Source organism: Topomyia yanbarensis, chromosome 3, assembly GCF_030247195.1.
Source record: "Topomyia yanbarensis strain Yona2022 chromosome 3, ASM3024719v1, whole genome shotgun sequence".
Lineage (NCBI taxonomy): Eukaryota > Metazoa > Arthropoda > Insecta > Diptera > Culicidae > Topomyia > Topomyia yanbarensis.
The window spans coordinates 160,150,798-160,164,105 of record NC_080672.1 but is presented as its reverse complement, the minus strand read 5'-3'; the positions used below and the strand labels follow the sequence as shown (position 1 = coordinate 160,164,105).

The 13,308-nt window shown below is 38.0% G+C and overlaps 2 protein-coding genes across 2 annotated transcripts; one reads left to right on the top strand and one right to left on the bottom strand.

The window, feature by feature from the left end:
* Positions 1 to 2,750: 2,750 nt before the first annotated feature.
* LOC131694178 (probable chitinase 10) lies at positions 2,751 to 3,704 on the bottom strand. The gene is made up of 3 exons (XM_058982658.1): positions 3,203 to 3,704; positions 3,033 to 3,144; positions 2,751 to 2,973 (listed from the first exon to the last, which is right to left on the bottom strand). Exons 1-3 carry the CDS (start codon positions 3,694 to 3,696, stop codon positions 2,761 to 2,763), a joined length of 819 nt encoding a protein of 272 aa, XP_058838641.1. The 5' UTR covers positions 3,697 to 3,704; the 3' UTR covers positions 2,751 to 2,760.
* A 4,066-nt stretch (positions 3,705 to 7,770) lies between these two features.
* LOC131687339 (uncharacterized) lies at positions 7,771 to 13,193 on the top strand. Its single transcript, XM_058971417.1, has 3 exons — positions 7,771 to 8,987; positions 12,665 to 12,776; positions 12,840 to 13,193. Exons 1-3 carry the CDS (start codon positions 7,771 to 7,773, stop codon positions 13,050 to 13,052), a joined length of 1,542 nt encoding a protein of 513 aa, XP_058827400.1. The 3' UTR covers positions 13,053 to 13,193.
* Positions 13,194 to 13,308: the final 115 nt, after the last annotated feature.

Below are 13,308 nucleotides of genomic sequence, written 5' to 3'. Positions count from 1 at the left end.
TTAGGTTTCGATGTACGTGTACCGATATTTCGGTATTTTCATTCAAAATAACGAAATAGCTAGTGTTAATATAACCTATCAGAAGATAGTCAAAATTGTAGCATTCGCATTAACAGCCTAAAGTGTATACTTCTTCACTTCGGTTATGTCTCTGACATTACGCACCCATCTTTTTTTCTCTCTAAAGCACGCCAAAGTATATAATGTTTTGACACCAGAAAATAACGATTTAAACCTGAAAGCTGTTGATCTCGGAAAATATTTTTAGGTTGACATGACGTACTGGTTATTTAGCACTTGACTACTGAAACAGAAAAAACAGAAATTTCAGTGAGGCGTTCATGATCTAACAACATTTTTAAAATTTGGAATCATGTTGGGTACGACGGACACAGCATGGTGGGAAAAGATGGACAGATTTATTACGATACTCCGATACTCCGATGAAAGCAAAAAAGGAAAAAAAACGCTAAAATGTCTCTCAATTAATTCAATTAACAATTCATTCCTTCACATTTTGCTAATACACCCCTTCTTCCCCACAAGCTCAAGACCACTAAACTAAGTCTCAGACCACCGAATATTGGTTGTGATTTCGTTTGGACCTTTCTCTGAAAAAAGCATTAGAAAGTTTACAATGAATATAAACTACGATGAAATCTTAGTATTCGTTATTGAGAAAGGCACAATTACACCGCTAGGTGGATTAAACAGGTTTTTGATATCGTGAATGCTCGAAATAATTTCAATCTTGATTACTATTTTGGGCAAGACTAAGTTTGCCGGGTCAGTTAGTTTAGTTAAAGATTTTGTGCTCTTCACGCGCAAATGTGGTTCAAAACAATATTCTTCTTAGTGGATAAAATTAGTTTTTACCTAAACTTTCTTCACTGAGGAGAAATATAGCATTGAGCATATTGCATTGGTTTGCTAAGCCAAACCAAGTTTCGGTTCATTAATTCTCATTTGCTTAAATCAGAACTCCTGGTATTTGCGAGACATCACGTAGGACTTGGGATTTGATCAAAACTGATTCATTTTTTGGAGCTAGCGTCAATCCGGCGCTAGCTTAGTCCTGTCACTAAGTTAATGTCGGATTCTGAAGAGAAGAACTCGAAACGTCTCTACACTAACTAATTTATGATAATGTGATACTGTGAGTTTGTCCTCTGGAGAATTACCACACTGGAGTAGTAAAATAATCCTTATTATCCCCGAACAATAATAGTACTAATGATTATGTACGTCCAGTTGCATCGCGGAGTGCCAAAAATCTTGCACGATCACGTAAAAATTTCGTCTTTTGTAAATCGTTCGGTTTTTTGATAAATCATGTGTCAGTTGCATAGTTGAACTGTTTTAGAAGGCATTCTGCTCACGAACACGGAAAATGTCGTCGTGTGACATCTCTACTCGACAATTAGGTGAGATGCCGCATTGGATGGCTGAAGACGTGTAACTAAAATATATTGTTGACGTCAGAATGTCATTAAATGATCTGATGTTTTTTTTTTTTTTTTTTTTTTTACAATGGAGAAGACCTTTATGTCCTAGCCCAGTACACGTGCTAACGGTAGGGTCCAATCTACCACACGGGGTGCACTGGGGGCGTGTCGGACTCGAATGGTGACCAGCCATTAATACCGACTAAACTCCATTGGGCTCCGCCATCATTCCTCCCAGGAACTACCTCTCGGTATTACTTCTGGGGGGATGGCTGTACTGAATGTACTCATTCACTCTCACTCACGCGATCATACATCCTGTATGAGGCTTACTTGGGTGCTCTCTAAATCACACTTTGATTCACTCTCAAACACTCCCACATGAGGCTGACTTTTGTGCTCACCTTTTACGTTCCATGCGAGGCTGACTTGTGTGCTCACCTTACTCATTCCTTGCTAGGCTTACTTTTGTGCTCGCCCTACCCATACATGTGAGGCTGACTTGGGTGCTCACCCTATCACCTGATTCACTCTCAATCGTGCCACTCTATTGTACCTTTGTCACTCCCTCTGGCATCCCATGTGGGACATTTTTCTTAGGCCCCACTTCTGACATACCATGCGAGGCTGACTTTTGTGCTCACCTTTTTCATTCCTTGCTTGCTACCAACCTGTGAGGCTGACTTTTATGCTCACCCTTAACATGCAGTGTGAGACTGACTTGGATGCTCACCCTTTCACTCCTCTGCCACGCCATGAGGCATCGATAGCTTAGTTCCAACATACTACGCTACGACCCTCCCGTCTTGGCATGAGGCAGTCCACTTATACGCCTATACACTCACTCTTCTGTCTTGCTTCGGGGTGGCTGGGTTTACCCCTTACGCGGTTGCCATTCGCTGCGCCAACCTACCTCGGCATGAACAGACCATTCACTCTCTTATTTTGCGCTTGGCCTTTTTCGCTCCAGCTAACCAATCACTAGTTAGTATGGTATATTCCGTCTTATTTTCGCGAAGCCCCTTCCGTCGTGTACTCCTTGTCGCTGATGCGACGTTTCTTGTTTTTCGCTATGCAATAAACCATGACTTTTTCCCGAAAAACCGGACCTAAACATTGTTACAATACACTATAGCTAATTTCGACTTGCTCTTGTCGCCAAAATTACGGCATCAAGTTAGGGTTTTATAAAATAAAACAAATTTAAAAAAAACTGGCGGTTATACAACCTTTCAATATCCACCCTTCAATTGTAGAAACATTTTGTTATTTCTACAAATAACAAACACAATTGGTTTATCCAGGTCTTTATTAATCAATAAATTTCAATGGATTTATCAATAGGTAATGAACATACCTGATTTACAAAATCAAATATCAATCCATCAGGACATTGAAGTACCATTAGATTACCATTCAGACATCGGAAGTATATAGATGCATCGTCCGGGTATGGTATGTACAATAGTTCCGTATTCGGTTGACACTGCTCAATCACAGAGTTAGGAGGCGAAGGAGGTCGATTCATCTGTTTAGGAGTTAAGTATAATAGTCTAACTTGTCAAAATAAATACTGCCTTTACATACCTCGCATGAGTTTTCAGCAGAGATCAGCTCACATCGACCTTTTTCAGGATCGAAAAATGTATCAGCTGCGCAGTGTTGCGGCGACACGTAAGTTCCAAAACATAAATAATACCTGTAAATAGGACAAACGCAATTAATGGTTTAACTTTTTCTTTGTCGAATTATGATACGTTTGGCAACTGTTGACGCTTGCTACAATCGCCCAATCGTTGACGACATTATGCGAGCAAATCTGCATCATGCATTCGGCGAAATTCGGCGAATCACATACTTCCAAAAACGGATTAAAATGTAAACCCGCAGGGCATGTTTCCGTTTCACCAGTACAATCGGCGTTACACTGCACGTATTTTGTGCAGTCGTCTTCATGTGCTACCTTTTCAGTAATATGCTTACAAGCAGGGTGACAATGTTTAGGATCACACTGACTGTTGTCGGTGCCACATTTTTGCGTCCGAATATCGAAATAGGTCTCATTCGGACAACTGATTTCAGTCCCGACGTTTAAAACACAGACGATGAATTTTTGGCAATCGTTATCCACACTCTGCAGTTCTATTGAACTTCCAGAACTTTCACATGGTACCTCCACTGCGTGCGTGCTACGGCTTTCGAGAGATATCACTCCTAGGACCGATAGAAAAGTAATCAATAATTTGACCATAACGGATTTGCGCTGAAATCAAAACTAAAGCCAAAATCTATAATTGACCGTTATTATTGCACAAAAGAGTTATCTAATCGACGAAAAATGATCTATAGGTTCGCGAGTATACACCAATAAAATATTACTGTGTGATTAGATAAAGACTAAATGCTGTTGTTTTAAAAATTGTTCACTAATAAATTCCGGGATTGGTCAAACTCGATCCAGCTGGCTCTTTGTTGTTTTTTAGTGTTTTTTCTTGTCTATATTAGAAACATTATTGCTGAAGCACTTTACAATATGAATCTACTTAAGGGTCATTCCACGTCAAATTTACAACCCAAATTTTAATCCCTTCCAAAAATATTTCTTGCATTCCTTAGATAAAAATAATTGACACGCATTTTTTGTTTTGGCTGAATTTTATTTTTTGTCAAGTTATAAGTTTTTGAAGTTTATAAAATTGAAAATTTTTCAATAATTGATAACTCAAAAACTATTCGATGTATAGAAAAAATATTAAAAAAGTTGGGTTTTGCATGATCTTACCGGAAAAATTCACGAAAAAAGTTTTGTTTGTTATATAACTTATGTATTCTGCAATTTTTATAAAGAAATTGAGTTTTTTAAAGTTGGGCCGAAAACACAAGTATTCTATCTTAATTCGTTCAGAAAATAAATTTAGTACAACTTATAGGTAAATTAATCGCTGAACAATATATTCATATAGATGCAAAATATGGCACCAAACACGAAAATGCCCTGTTAGAACGTCTACTCTATACCAGTGATGTTTCATTGACTGTGACGATGCCTCAGCGTTTTGCTCGAAATTATTTCCAGAATAGATCGACATGTGGAATTGATGAAGTCCATTGGTTTGAGTCGAACTAGTGGAACTGTGTGAGATGGATGCGGATGATTGTTGTCGCTGGTAATTAGTCGCGTCAGGTGGATTTTACCTGAAAAAATAATGAATGTTTAATATAAAAAGAGATTCTACATTGATATACTTACCAAGAGCAGAAGATAAAATTGACGCCATTATTAAAACACACACATTACTACCGGATAGGGATCGTCGCGGTGCGGATGTGGGCGGTAAATAGATTGTCCGCACTGCAACCGCAAAAAAAAACAATAAAACCGCACCACTTACCGCAACCGCAGTGCTTTTATCTTTTAGTGTGAATACTTGTTCTGACGTTATTTACGAGTTTATTGAACTTTTGCTTAATTAAAAAAATGAGCGTTTGGCAAGATTTTGAGCAAGATAAAGCAATCCAAAAAAAATATACTTTTATGGGAAATTAAAGCCCGGTAATAACCAATGAAAATAAGCACTTATTAGTTTAAATCGGATGGATTTTGTGAAAGTTATTCAATTTTTTTGTAGAATGGGAATTTTTGAGTTTCTCTGGGCCAATTTATTATACTGCCTCGATCCCAATTTTTTCTTGGGCTTGTTTAACAATATATGAGGAATTCTCTGTAAGAACTCTGTTTAAAAAATAAAATGAATAATATTTTGAGAATTTAATCCGGAGTAATATTCGACCTCGTTTAGTCAAACGATTCTCGACTTTTGATAACAATAATTTCAGGCTCAATGATGTTATAAGTCATTGAATGATTGGTATGCAATACTGCGTGTAATATTTACGAGTGTGTAACATAAAATAACACTCTTATGATATAAAACACGTCATTGAATTCGTGTTTTGAAACGCTAGCTGCTCAACTGTGTTTTGTACAATGTTAATACAAACTATACGAGCCCGTAGATATATGTGATACTATATACGCCAAGTATTATAAAATCAATAATTCGTAAAACTATTAATTTATTTTCCTTCTAACAACATCTGACAGTTCATGTTTGAAACTATGTAGGACATCGAACAAGACTTATTTTAGGAAATCTGAACTTCAAAATCATTTGAAGAACGTAGAATATTTTCTAATTGTACTTTGATTACGCAATGTATTGTAGTATATTGAAGTTTTGTGGACAGTACAGTAAAATCGGTACGTCGTAGAAGCCAATGTGAATCCAATATAATTTCAAATTACAAACTTCTAGATGTTTTAATAACTCAAAATAAATTGTTAGTAGAACAAAGCGTGATGAAATAGGTGTATAAGTCATCATTTGTGAAGCTAGGCCACCATTTAACATTTTGCAGCGTCATAAATTTCCGATATGTGTATCAAGGCGTTGTGGAGCGTGCAGTTTACAACGTATTCTGTACATATACGATTCTGTATGTCACATGTAAATATTGTGCGTATTTTTAATGACAATATTTTGATGGCATTAGTCCACTGAGCCTGAAGTTATTGTTATCATAAGTCTTGAATCATTTGGATAAACGAGTTCGAATATTACCCCCGATTAAATTCTTTTAAAACTCTTTATTTTAACTAACAAGCTCTAGGAAAATTGGAATCGAGACGGTTCAATAAGTTGACCCTGGGAAACTCACAAATTCTCATTCTACAAAAAATTGAACAACTTTCACAATTTCCGTCCGATTTAAACTAATAAGTGCTTATTTTCATTGGTTATCAGCAGTTTTTAATTTCTCATAAAAATATAATTTTCAGGATTCCCTTATTTTGCCCAAAATATTGACCAAACGCTCATTTTTCTTTAAAAAGTGAGGGAAAATTAAGAAAAAATTAAATAAACTCGTAAATAACGTCAGGACCAGTAGTCGCATTTAAACGATATGTTCAAACGACCGTGCGTTAATTTAATTACTTTTAAGTCAACATAATAATCTTTCATATCGATCCACTACAACCGAAGATATCTGGATTTTACCGAACGTACTTTTTTTAAAGGTTAAATTCACTGTACTGTAACTTGGAAACTGTTTTACTGTACATTTTTTGTACTTCATTTTCGGATTCACCACACGATTTTACATTGAAAATGACCACCAGCTTATTGAGTTCAGAAATGCTGTAAACTAGTGTTATTCATTTATTTTGTACAACCATAGGGTAGCTGAGCCATTATTCATCTCATTAGTCACCAGTTCTCACGGTAAATATGGACAAGTCTGTCTATGCCAGGAGACATGCTGTGAACTCGAGTGATTCGTAGTTATGCTGCCTAAGCTCGACCCTCATTAGCAGAAGACAAAAATTAAGCCCATAGGATATTAGGCCTGTTCCAATGACCCTGTCACTTCTAGTTTTTCGCGCCGTATAATTCACATCCTTGGTCTTACTTGAGTACTACGGCTCTAATTTTCATAACTTTCCCTACCCAGTAATCTCTAGCTAATTGAATGTCGTTAAAATGTAAAAAAGAAAATGCGACTAACATTGTCGAAATAAAAAATGAAAAAACATAATCATACAGCAACTATGAATATATCCCACCTTGTGCATGAAGGAAAATTTCCACAGCTTTGGTTCAAGAACCAAATTGACATAAAGACAAATTCTGGAGGAAAGATACTTGCCTGTGTTCTCATAACTTTCAGCAAAAATGTTATCACAAATCCACTTGAAATGTTTCGTGCCGACTTCACCTTTCGCGACATTTGTACAATCACAGTCAATAACATAAACAGAAAATACGTCCATTGCTGGGCATATTTGTCAAAAAACGATAACCGACGGATTGTATCATACTGTGGTCGAAATGAGCTTTCACTCATAATCCACAGTGATACAAATGTCTATGCGTTTAATATGGAAATTTTTTTAGCCATTCCAAAAATTCAGTATGATTATGATCTTTTTTATGATAATCTCCCTTAACTCTCTTGTTACATTAATTTATTCACCGCCTTCAACAGAGGTTTTCGAAAAAAAAAGATAAGATAGATGAATAAAAAATTTGCTCACAATTGGTCAGTACTGAATAAGATCTATCATATCCAGCTAAAGTGAAACCGGATATATGTATTATAAAACAGTTTATGATATTGAGCATATTTCTCGGATTTTAATGATAGCCCTGATGTTGTTTTTTCAGCAAGTTTCGAAGCAGCCTGTAGATTAGATTAGCATTCCTCGCAATCTTTTAGAGATATAGCGTAGTATTAATTAGTATGAATCTGATTGCCTGCGAAAATGGTCAAACTTCTTGTGCTGGCCTTTTCTATGGGGATTGCTTTATGTGCTGTAGTTAAAACTCCAAACAACTACGGTCCTTACATTCGCGATGTCATCGAAACAGTTACCTGCGTGTTTAGATCAGTGAAGATCACGTATGGGAAACTCCAGAAATATCCCAATAATTGTCGTTTATTCATATTTTGTATGAATGATGTAGGGATAGTACGAGAGTGTCCCAACGGGCTATACTTCAACCCAGTAGAGAAATTATGTGATTTACCAGAAAACGTAGACTGCGAAGATCCAACCGAAACTACTACTGATGAAAATGGGGAAGGATCTACTACAGAGACCGGTAACACCACCGAAACAACGGAAGAAGGAATACCCAGCACTACAGGTGACCAGACGACGAATGGAGAGACTTCAATCGATACGACGACCAGTGATGAACCCACAATCGAAAACACTACAGTTGAAGGCACAACATCTACCACTACAGCCGATCAGACAACAAATGATGAACCCACAAACGAAGACACTACAATTGAAGGCACAACATCCAGCACTACAGTCGATCAGACAACAAATGGAGAAACTTCGGTCGAAACGACAACCATCGAAGAACCCACAAACGGAGACACTACGGTTGAAGGTACTACAATCGCTCCGACGACCAGTGATGAACCCACAGACGAAGACACTACAGTTGAGGAAACAACATCCAGTACTACAGTCGATCAGACAACGAATGGGGAAACATCGGTCGAAACGATAACCAGCGAAGACCCCACAAACGGAGAAACTACTGTTGAAGGTACTACAATCGCTCCGACGACCAGTGATGAACCCACCGACGAAGACACTACAGTTGAGGGAACAACATCCAGTACTACAGTCGATCAGACAACGAATGGGGAGACCTCAATTGAAACGACAACGAGTACTACTGTTGATGAAGAAACCAGTACAACTACTGTTACTGAGGAAATATGTGAGCCATTGTGTACAGTATTACCCATGTATGGCGGAGAGGTTGCCCATCCAGAATATTGCGAACGGTACATTAGCTGCGTTAATTCATGCGACGGAGCCACAAGTTTTTGTCCGGCGAGCTTACTCTTCAACCACTTTATGTCAGTGTGTGATATTTCGGAAAGAGCGGAGTGTATATTAGAAGTTTGTGTTGGTAAAGAGACTGGAACACTGGCCAGTGTCAACAGCTGCCGACAGTAAGTACTTTCTGTTTAACAAAAAAATAACTCATCCGTAACTAAGAGCTAATCAAAATTTCAAAAACTGGAGCGCTTCCTTGCAAACGTGTTCAGTAGGCTACCTAGAAAAAACACGAATTTTTGAAGACTCAATCGTCCAACCTCTGAGCTAATTCCTAGCCGCACCAGGACTCCAGGAGTCTCTTATCCAAACTTGTGCCAAATAGGACAAGTCTTGCTATCGGACCAAAGGGTTTGGAGATTATGTGAGATATTACCCACTAAGTTGCATTTTCACCACTAGGTGGTGCTATATGCATCAGTTTATCTCTGCAAGTGAAAATAAGAAGAATAATTTTATTACCTAAACCTTTGTCGCAAACTGCAAATCAATCGTACTACTTTATAAGAAGTTATTAGACTTTGGTGATAGTACTGTCTGAAGCAGTTTTTCATGGGGCCTAACAACACATAGTGGTTAGACTGCTAAGAAAAATAATAAATTTATGGACTCAAGCAGCCTACTCCTGAACTGATTTCTAGTTCTACCAGGAATGCTTGTTCCAAATTTAAAGCAAATCGGACAAGTCCAGCCAGCTCAGTCAGGTTTCTCATCTTGCTCAGTTCAGAAGCTAGAAATCGCTCCGCTGCTATAGCAGGGCAAGTAATCAAATTTACCCGCGTGCCGCTTGGTCTATTTGCTAAAGCAAAAATTGATTCCTTCTATCTAGTGTGTGAAACGTGAACAAACAATGAGTGACAATGCAAAGCAAGTTAATATCCCGTTGCAGGCAATCTGTGTTGCTGTTGACTACTCGGTAAGACCTTCAATTCGTGAAATGGAGCAAATGTTGAAGGTGAACATGAAGCTCAACGTAGCAGAAGTTAAGGCGGTGCAATTCCATCATTTACGTCATGTGGTACTAATTATGTTCAAAAACATTAGTCTAGCAGAATCATTCGCTTGGCAGGACAACTTGAAACACGTCGTCGAATTTAATGATAGTTTATACAGTATCCCAACGTATATAGACGATGACAGTATTTAAATAAAGCTACATGACCTGGTACCACGTACTAGTTCCTCCGCTATCAAGCAACTCATGTCAAAAAAACGGACAGATGAATAGTGTTATGGAAGATACTTGGAGGATCTTATTCTCAGGACTTCGCAACGATGTTCGTGTGGTGAGAATGCGTCCGACAAAACCTATTCCCTCCTACTTGATCTTCTCATGCAAATCAGCTCAAGTTATTGATCATTCTCAACGAACGTCACGCACCCAGGGTAGATTCCTACATGCCAATATTGTGATTAGCCGTTACACCACGGAAAACATTGAAGTAACAACGATTACACCAAATGTTTACAAACAAACAACCGCCGATAAGGAATCAGATACCGATGAAGAAGAATTTACAACAGTGACCCGTAAGCACAAACAACAAATAAGAACATCCAACCGTGAGCATCATAAATGCAGTACCGATGACGACATGGACGTGAAAGAAAACGCGAGAGAAGACGGACCGAATGACCCCCAAGGTGCGACAGGCAACGCATCTAGTGTTTCATCACCAAGAAAGAGGATCTCAACACGCAGCAGCAAGCTGCGTCAACAAGACCGGACGGGCATGCTGTAACGTTATTTTTTTATTTTTTCATATTGTAAAAACACGAAAGATCCACGGCTCGGTTGTGCTAACGCATTGACCAAATATATTAGAAAAGAAAGTGTAGCTACCGGAGCAACATGCCTGAAGATTGTATGGATTATTTAGACAATTTAGATGGTGCAAACTTACTAGTTCGTCGATAGGTGGCATTGTATGCATTAGATTATCACTGCAAGTGAAAATAAAGATAAATTAATTGTCTACAACTTTGTCGAAGACTGCACGTCTATCCGACTTTGCTCGAAGAAGTTATTAACTTTTTAACGAAGTCAGTTTTGCATGGGGCCTTTTTTTACAATGGGGAAGACGTTTACGTACTAACCCAGTACACGTGCTATTAGTAGGTGTCCAAGCTACCACACGGGGTGTACTGGGGGCAAATCGGGCTCGAATGGTGACGTTGCCATTAATACCGACTAAACTCCATTGGGCTCCGCCATTGTTCCCCCCAGGGACTACCTCTCGGTATTACTCCTGGGGGCGTGGGGCCTGGCAGCACATGACTATGCAACAGTACTTACTTCCTATTAAATATACATTTTGATGAAACAATGGTTAGGATTATCTCAATAGTAGGATTAGGATAGTAGAGGTCGCTAACACTAACTTTTCAAGAAAGAGAGATAGAACATGGCTATTAAGGCATTGCTAGAAATTACTCATTTTAGAATTCTCAAAGTCCCACCCCTTCAAAATGTGGCAAATTTCAAAGTTAGCTAAGATGCCAAATAATTACCATTTGGACAATTTTAGACCCCCGCCCACTTTTCTTGAAGTTTTTGAAATTGGTACTATGGGAAAATATGGAGAAAAAATATACCAAATGCTTGGGATACTTTTGTGGTAGCACTCAAAAAATTACAATTCATGCCTTTTTTAAATAAAATAATAAATAATTAGTATTTGAATGGAGATACGCTCGTTTCTAGAAAAATAGGAAAAAGTGGGGTACTGGGTCACTTTGTCCCCAGATTCTCCCATTTTCGACAATTTTTCTGTTTCGTGAAGTAAATCATACATATTTTTCAGTTTATCTAACGTGAAAATATCTCAGAAATCTACCGGAGCTTTTGCGATTTTGTCCGAATACAAGAAGTTGGGGTTTTCAGGGCCTTTTATCATCCGTATTAAATTTAATCATTTCCACGTGCATATATCTCTATTATTCGTCAACCAATTTTCATAAAGAGTACCTTGTTGAACGTGAAAAATTCTTAGGAACAAAATAAAAATAGATCCGTTACTAGTAAATGACACGCCATACAAATTTTGTCATCAATATACACCCATGACACGTGTGAGTGCGACCTTTATTTACATGTTTAGTAAAATCTCGCAATATAGCCAACCGATCTTAGTAATATTTGAAAGATTAATACAGAATAGATAGAAGCATCAATTGTCTTCTCTGAATTGTTTCTACCATTTATAGGTTTCAAGATATTCAATTTCAAACTTTAAAAATCGTTTTTCTAGAAATGTGCTAAATGGCTCTTGTAATATGGTAGCACAACAGCGACGATATACGCTTGCAGTGGTAATCTGATGTATATAGTCTCAGCAATCGGTGAAAAGGCGAGATAGTCTGTTTTCTCCATGTAAATTGTCAAAAATTCCCGAACAAACTTCAGACACGTTGGTCCGGAAACTAGACTTGTCCGATTTGCTTCAAATTTGGATCAATTACTCCTGGTGGGACTAGGAATCGACTCAGGGATGGGCCGACAGGGATCATTTTTTTCTTGTCTTGTCACTCTAATAATGGTGTATCACGATCACGAATTTAATTTTTTGCGAAATAATATATGGGTTTAACAGAATAGTATGTTTATAAATATTTAACTACACGATATGAGTCATCTTTTGACAAGAAAGTTTTACTTACTTTTTTCGCCTAATAAAGGGCGTCAACACTAACGTTTAAAGGGTGAGAGATGGTCCGATGGAGGGTCACTGCATTTCTTGTCACTTTCTGTAAAATTATAATTCGCTAATAGTATTTTTCCGTTTTTTTTCAGTTACTTTGTGTGCCTTTTGGAGAGCGCACTTTTGCGATCTTGTGGAGATGGGCTGGTGTTTGACCCTTCGCAATTGGTGTGTGTGCAGGAAGACGAAAGCAATACTTGTAATGTATGATCTACGTAACATTTCATTCAAACACCTTTCTATTTATAAAATTATCTGCTGCGCTAGATTCCAGATATTCCTCCGGCACCACCAGAAGTGATGGTTGAATGCGAAGAATCTGTACAATTGCAGAACCTTAGGCATCCAGAGCTATGCAACGTATACTATAGGTGCGTTCGGGGAAATATTTTCCCTCGGCAGTGTCAGCCAGGTTTGTTCTTCGACGAAGTAAAGCAAGCCTGTAATCTGGCAGAACTGGTCGACTGCACAATGACGTAATACATTTACACGCAATACAGTATTGTGGACTGTACTGCTTAATCTTTTCACCGAAAAGTATCTATTTAGTATCAATTCTTAAACATATATGTAATACTTATTTAACAGAAATCATCAAATGAAAATAAATGTTCTATTTTGCGCATCTATTCTCGCCGCAACAATCCAATTGTCGTCTCACTGGTGCGCCGAATCGCATAAAATCGTGTTTGAAACGCAATGACTTACACGACGTTGCTAGGGAAAGTGAACCACT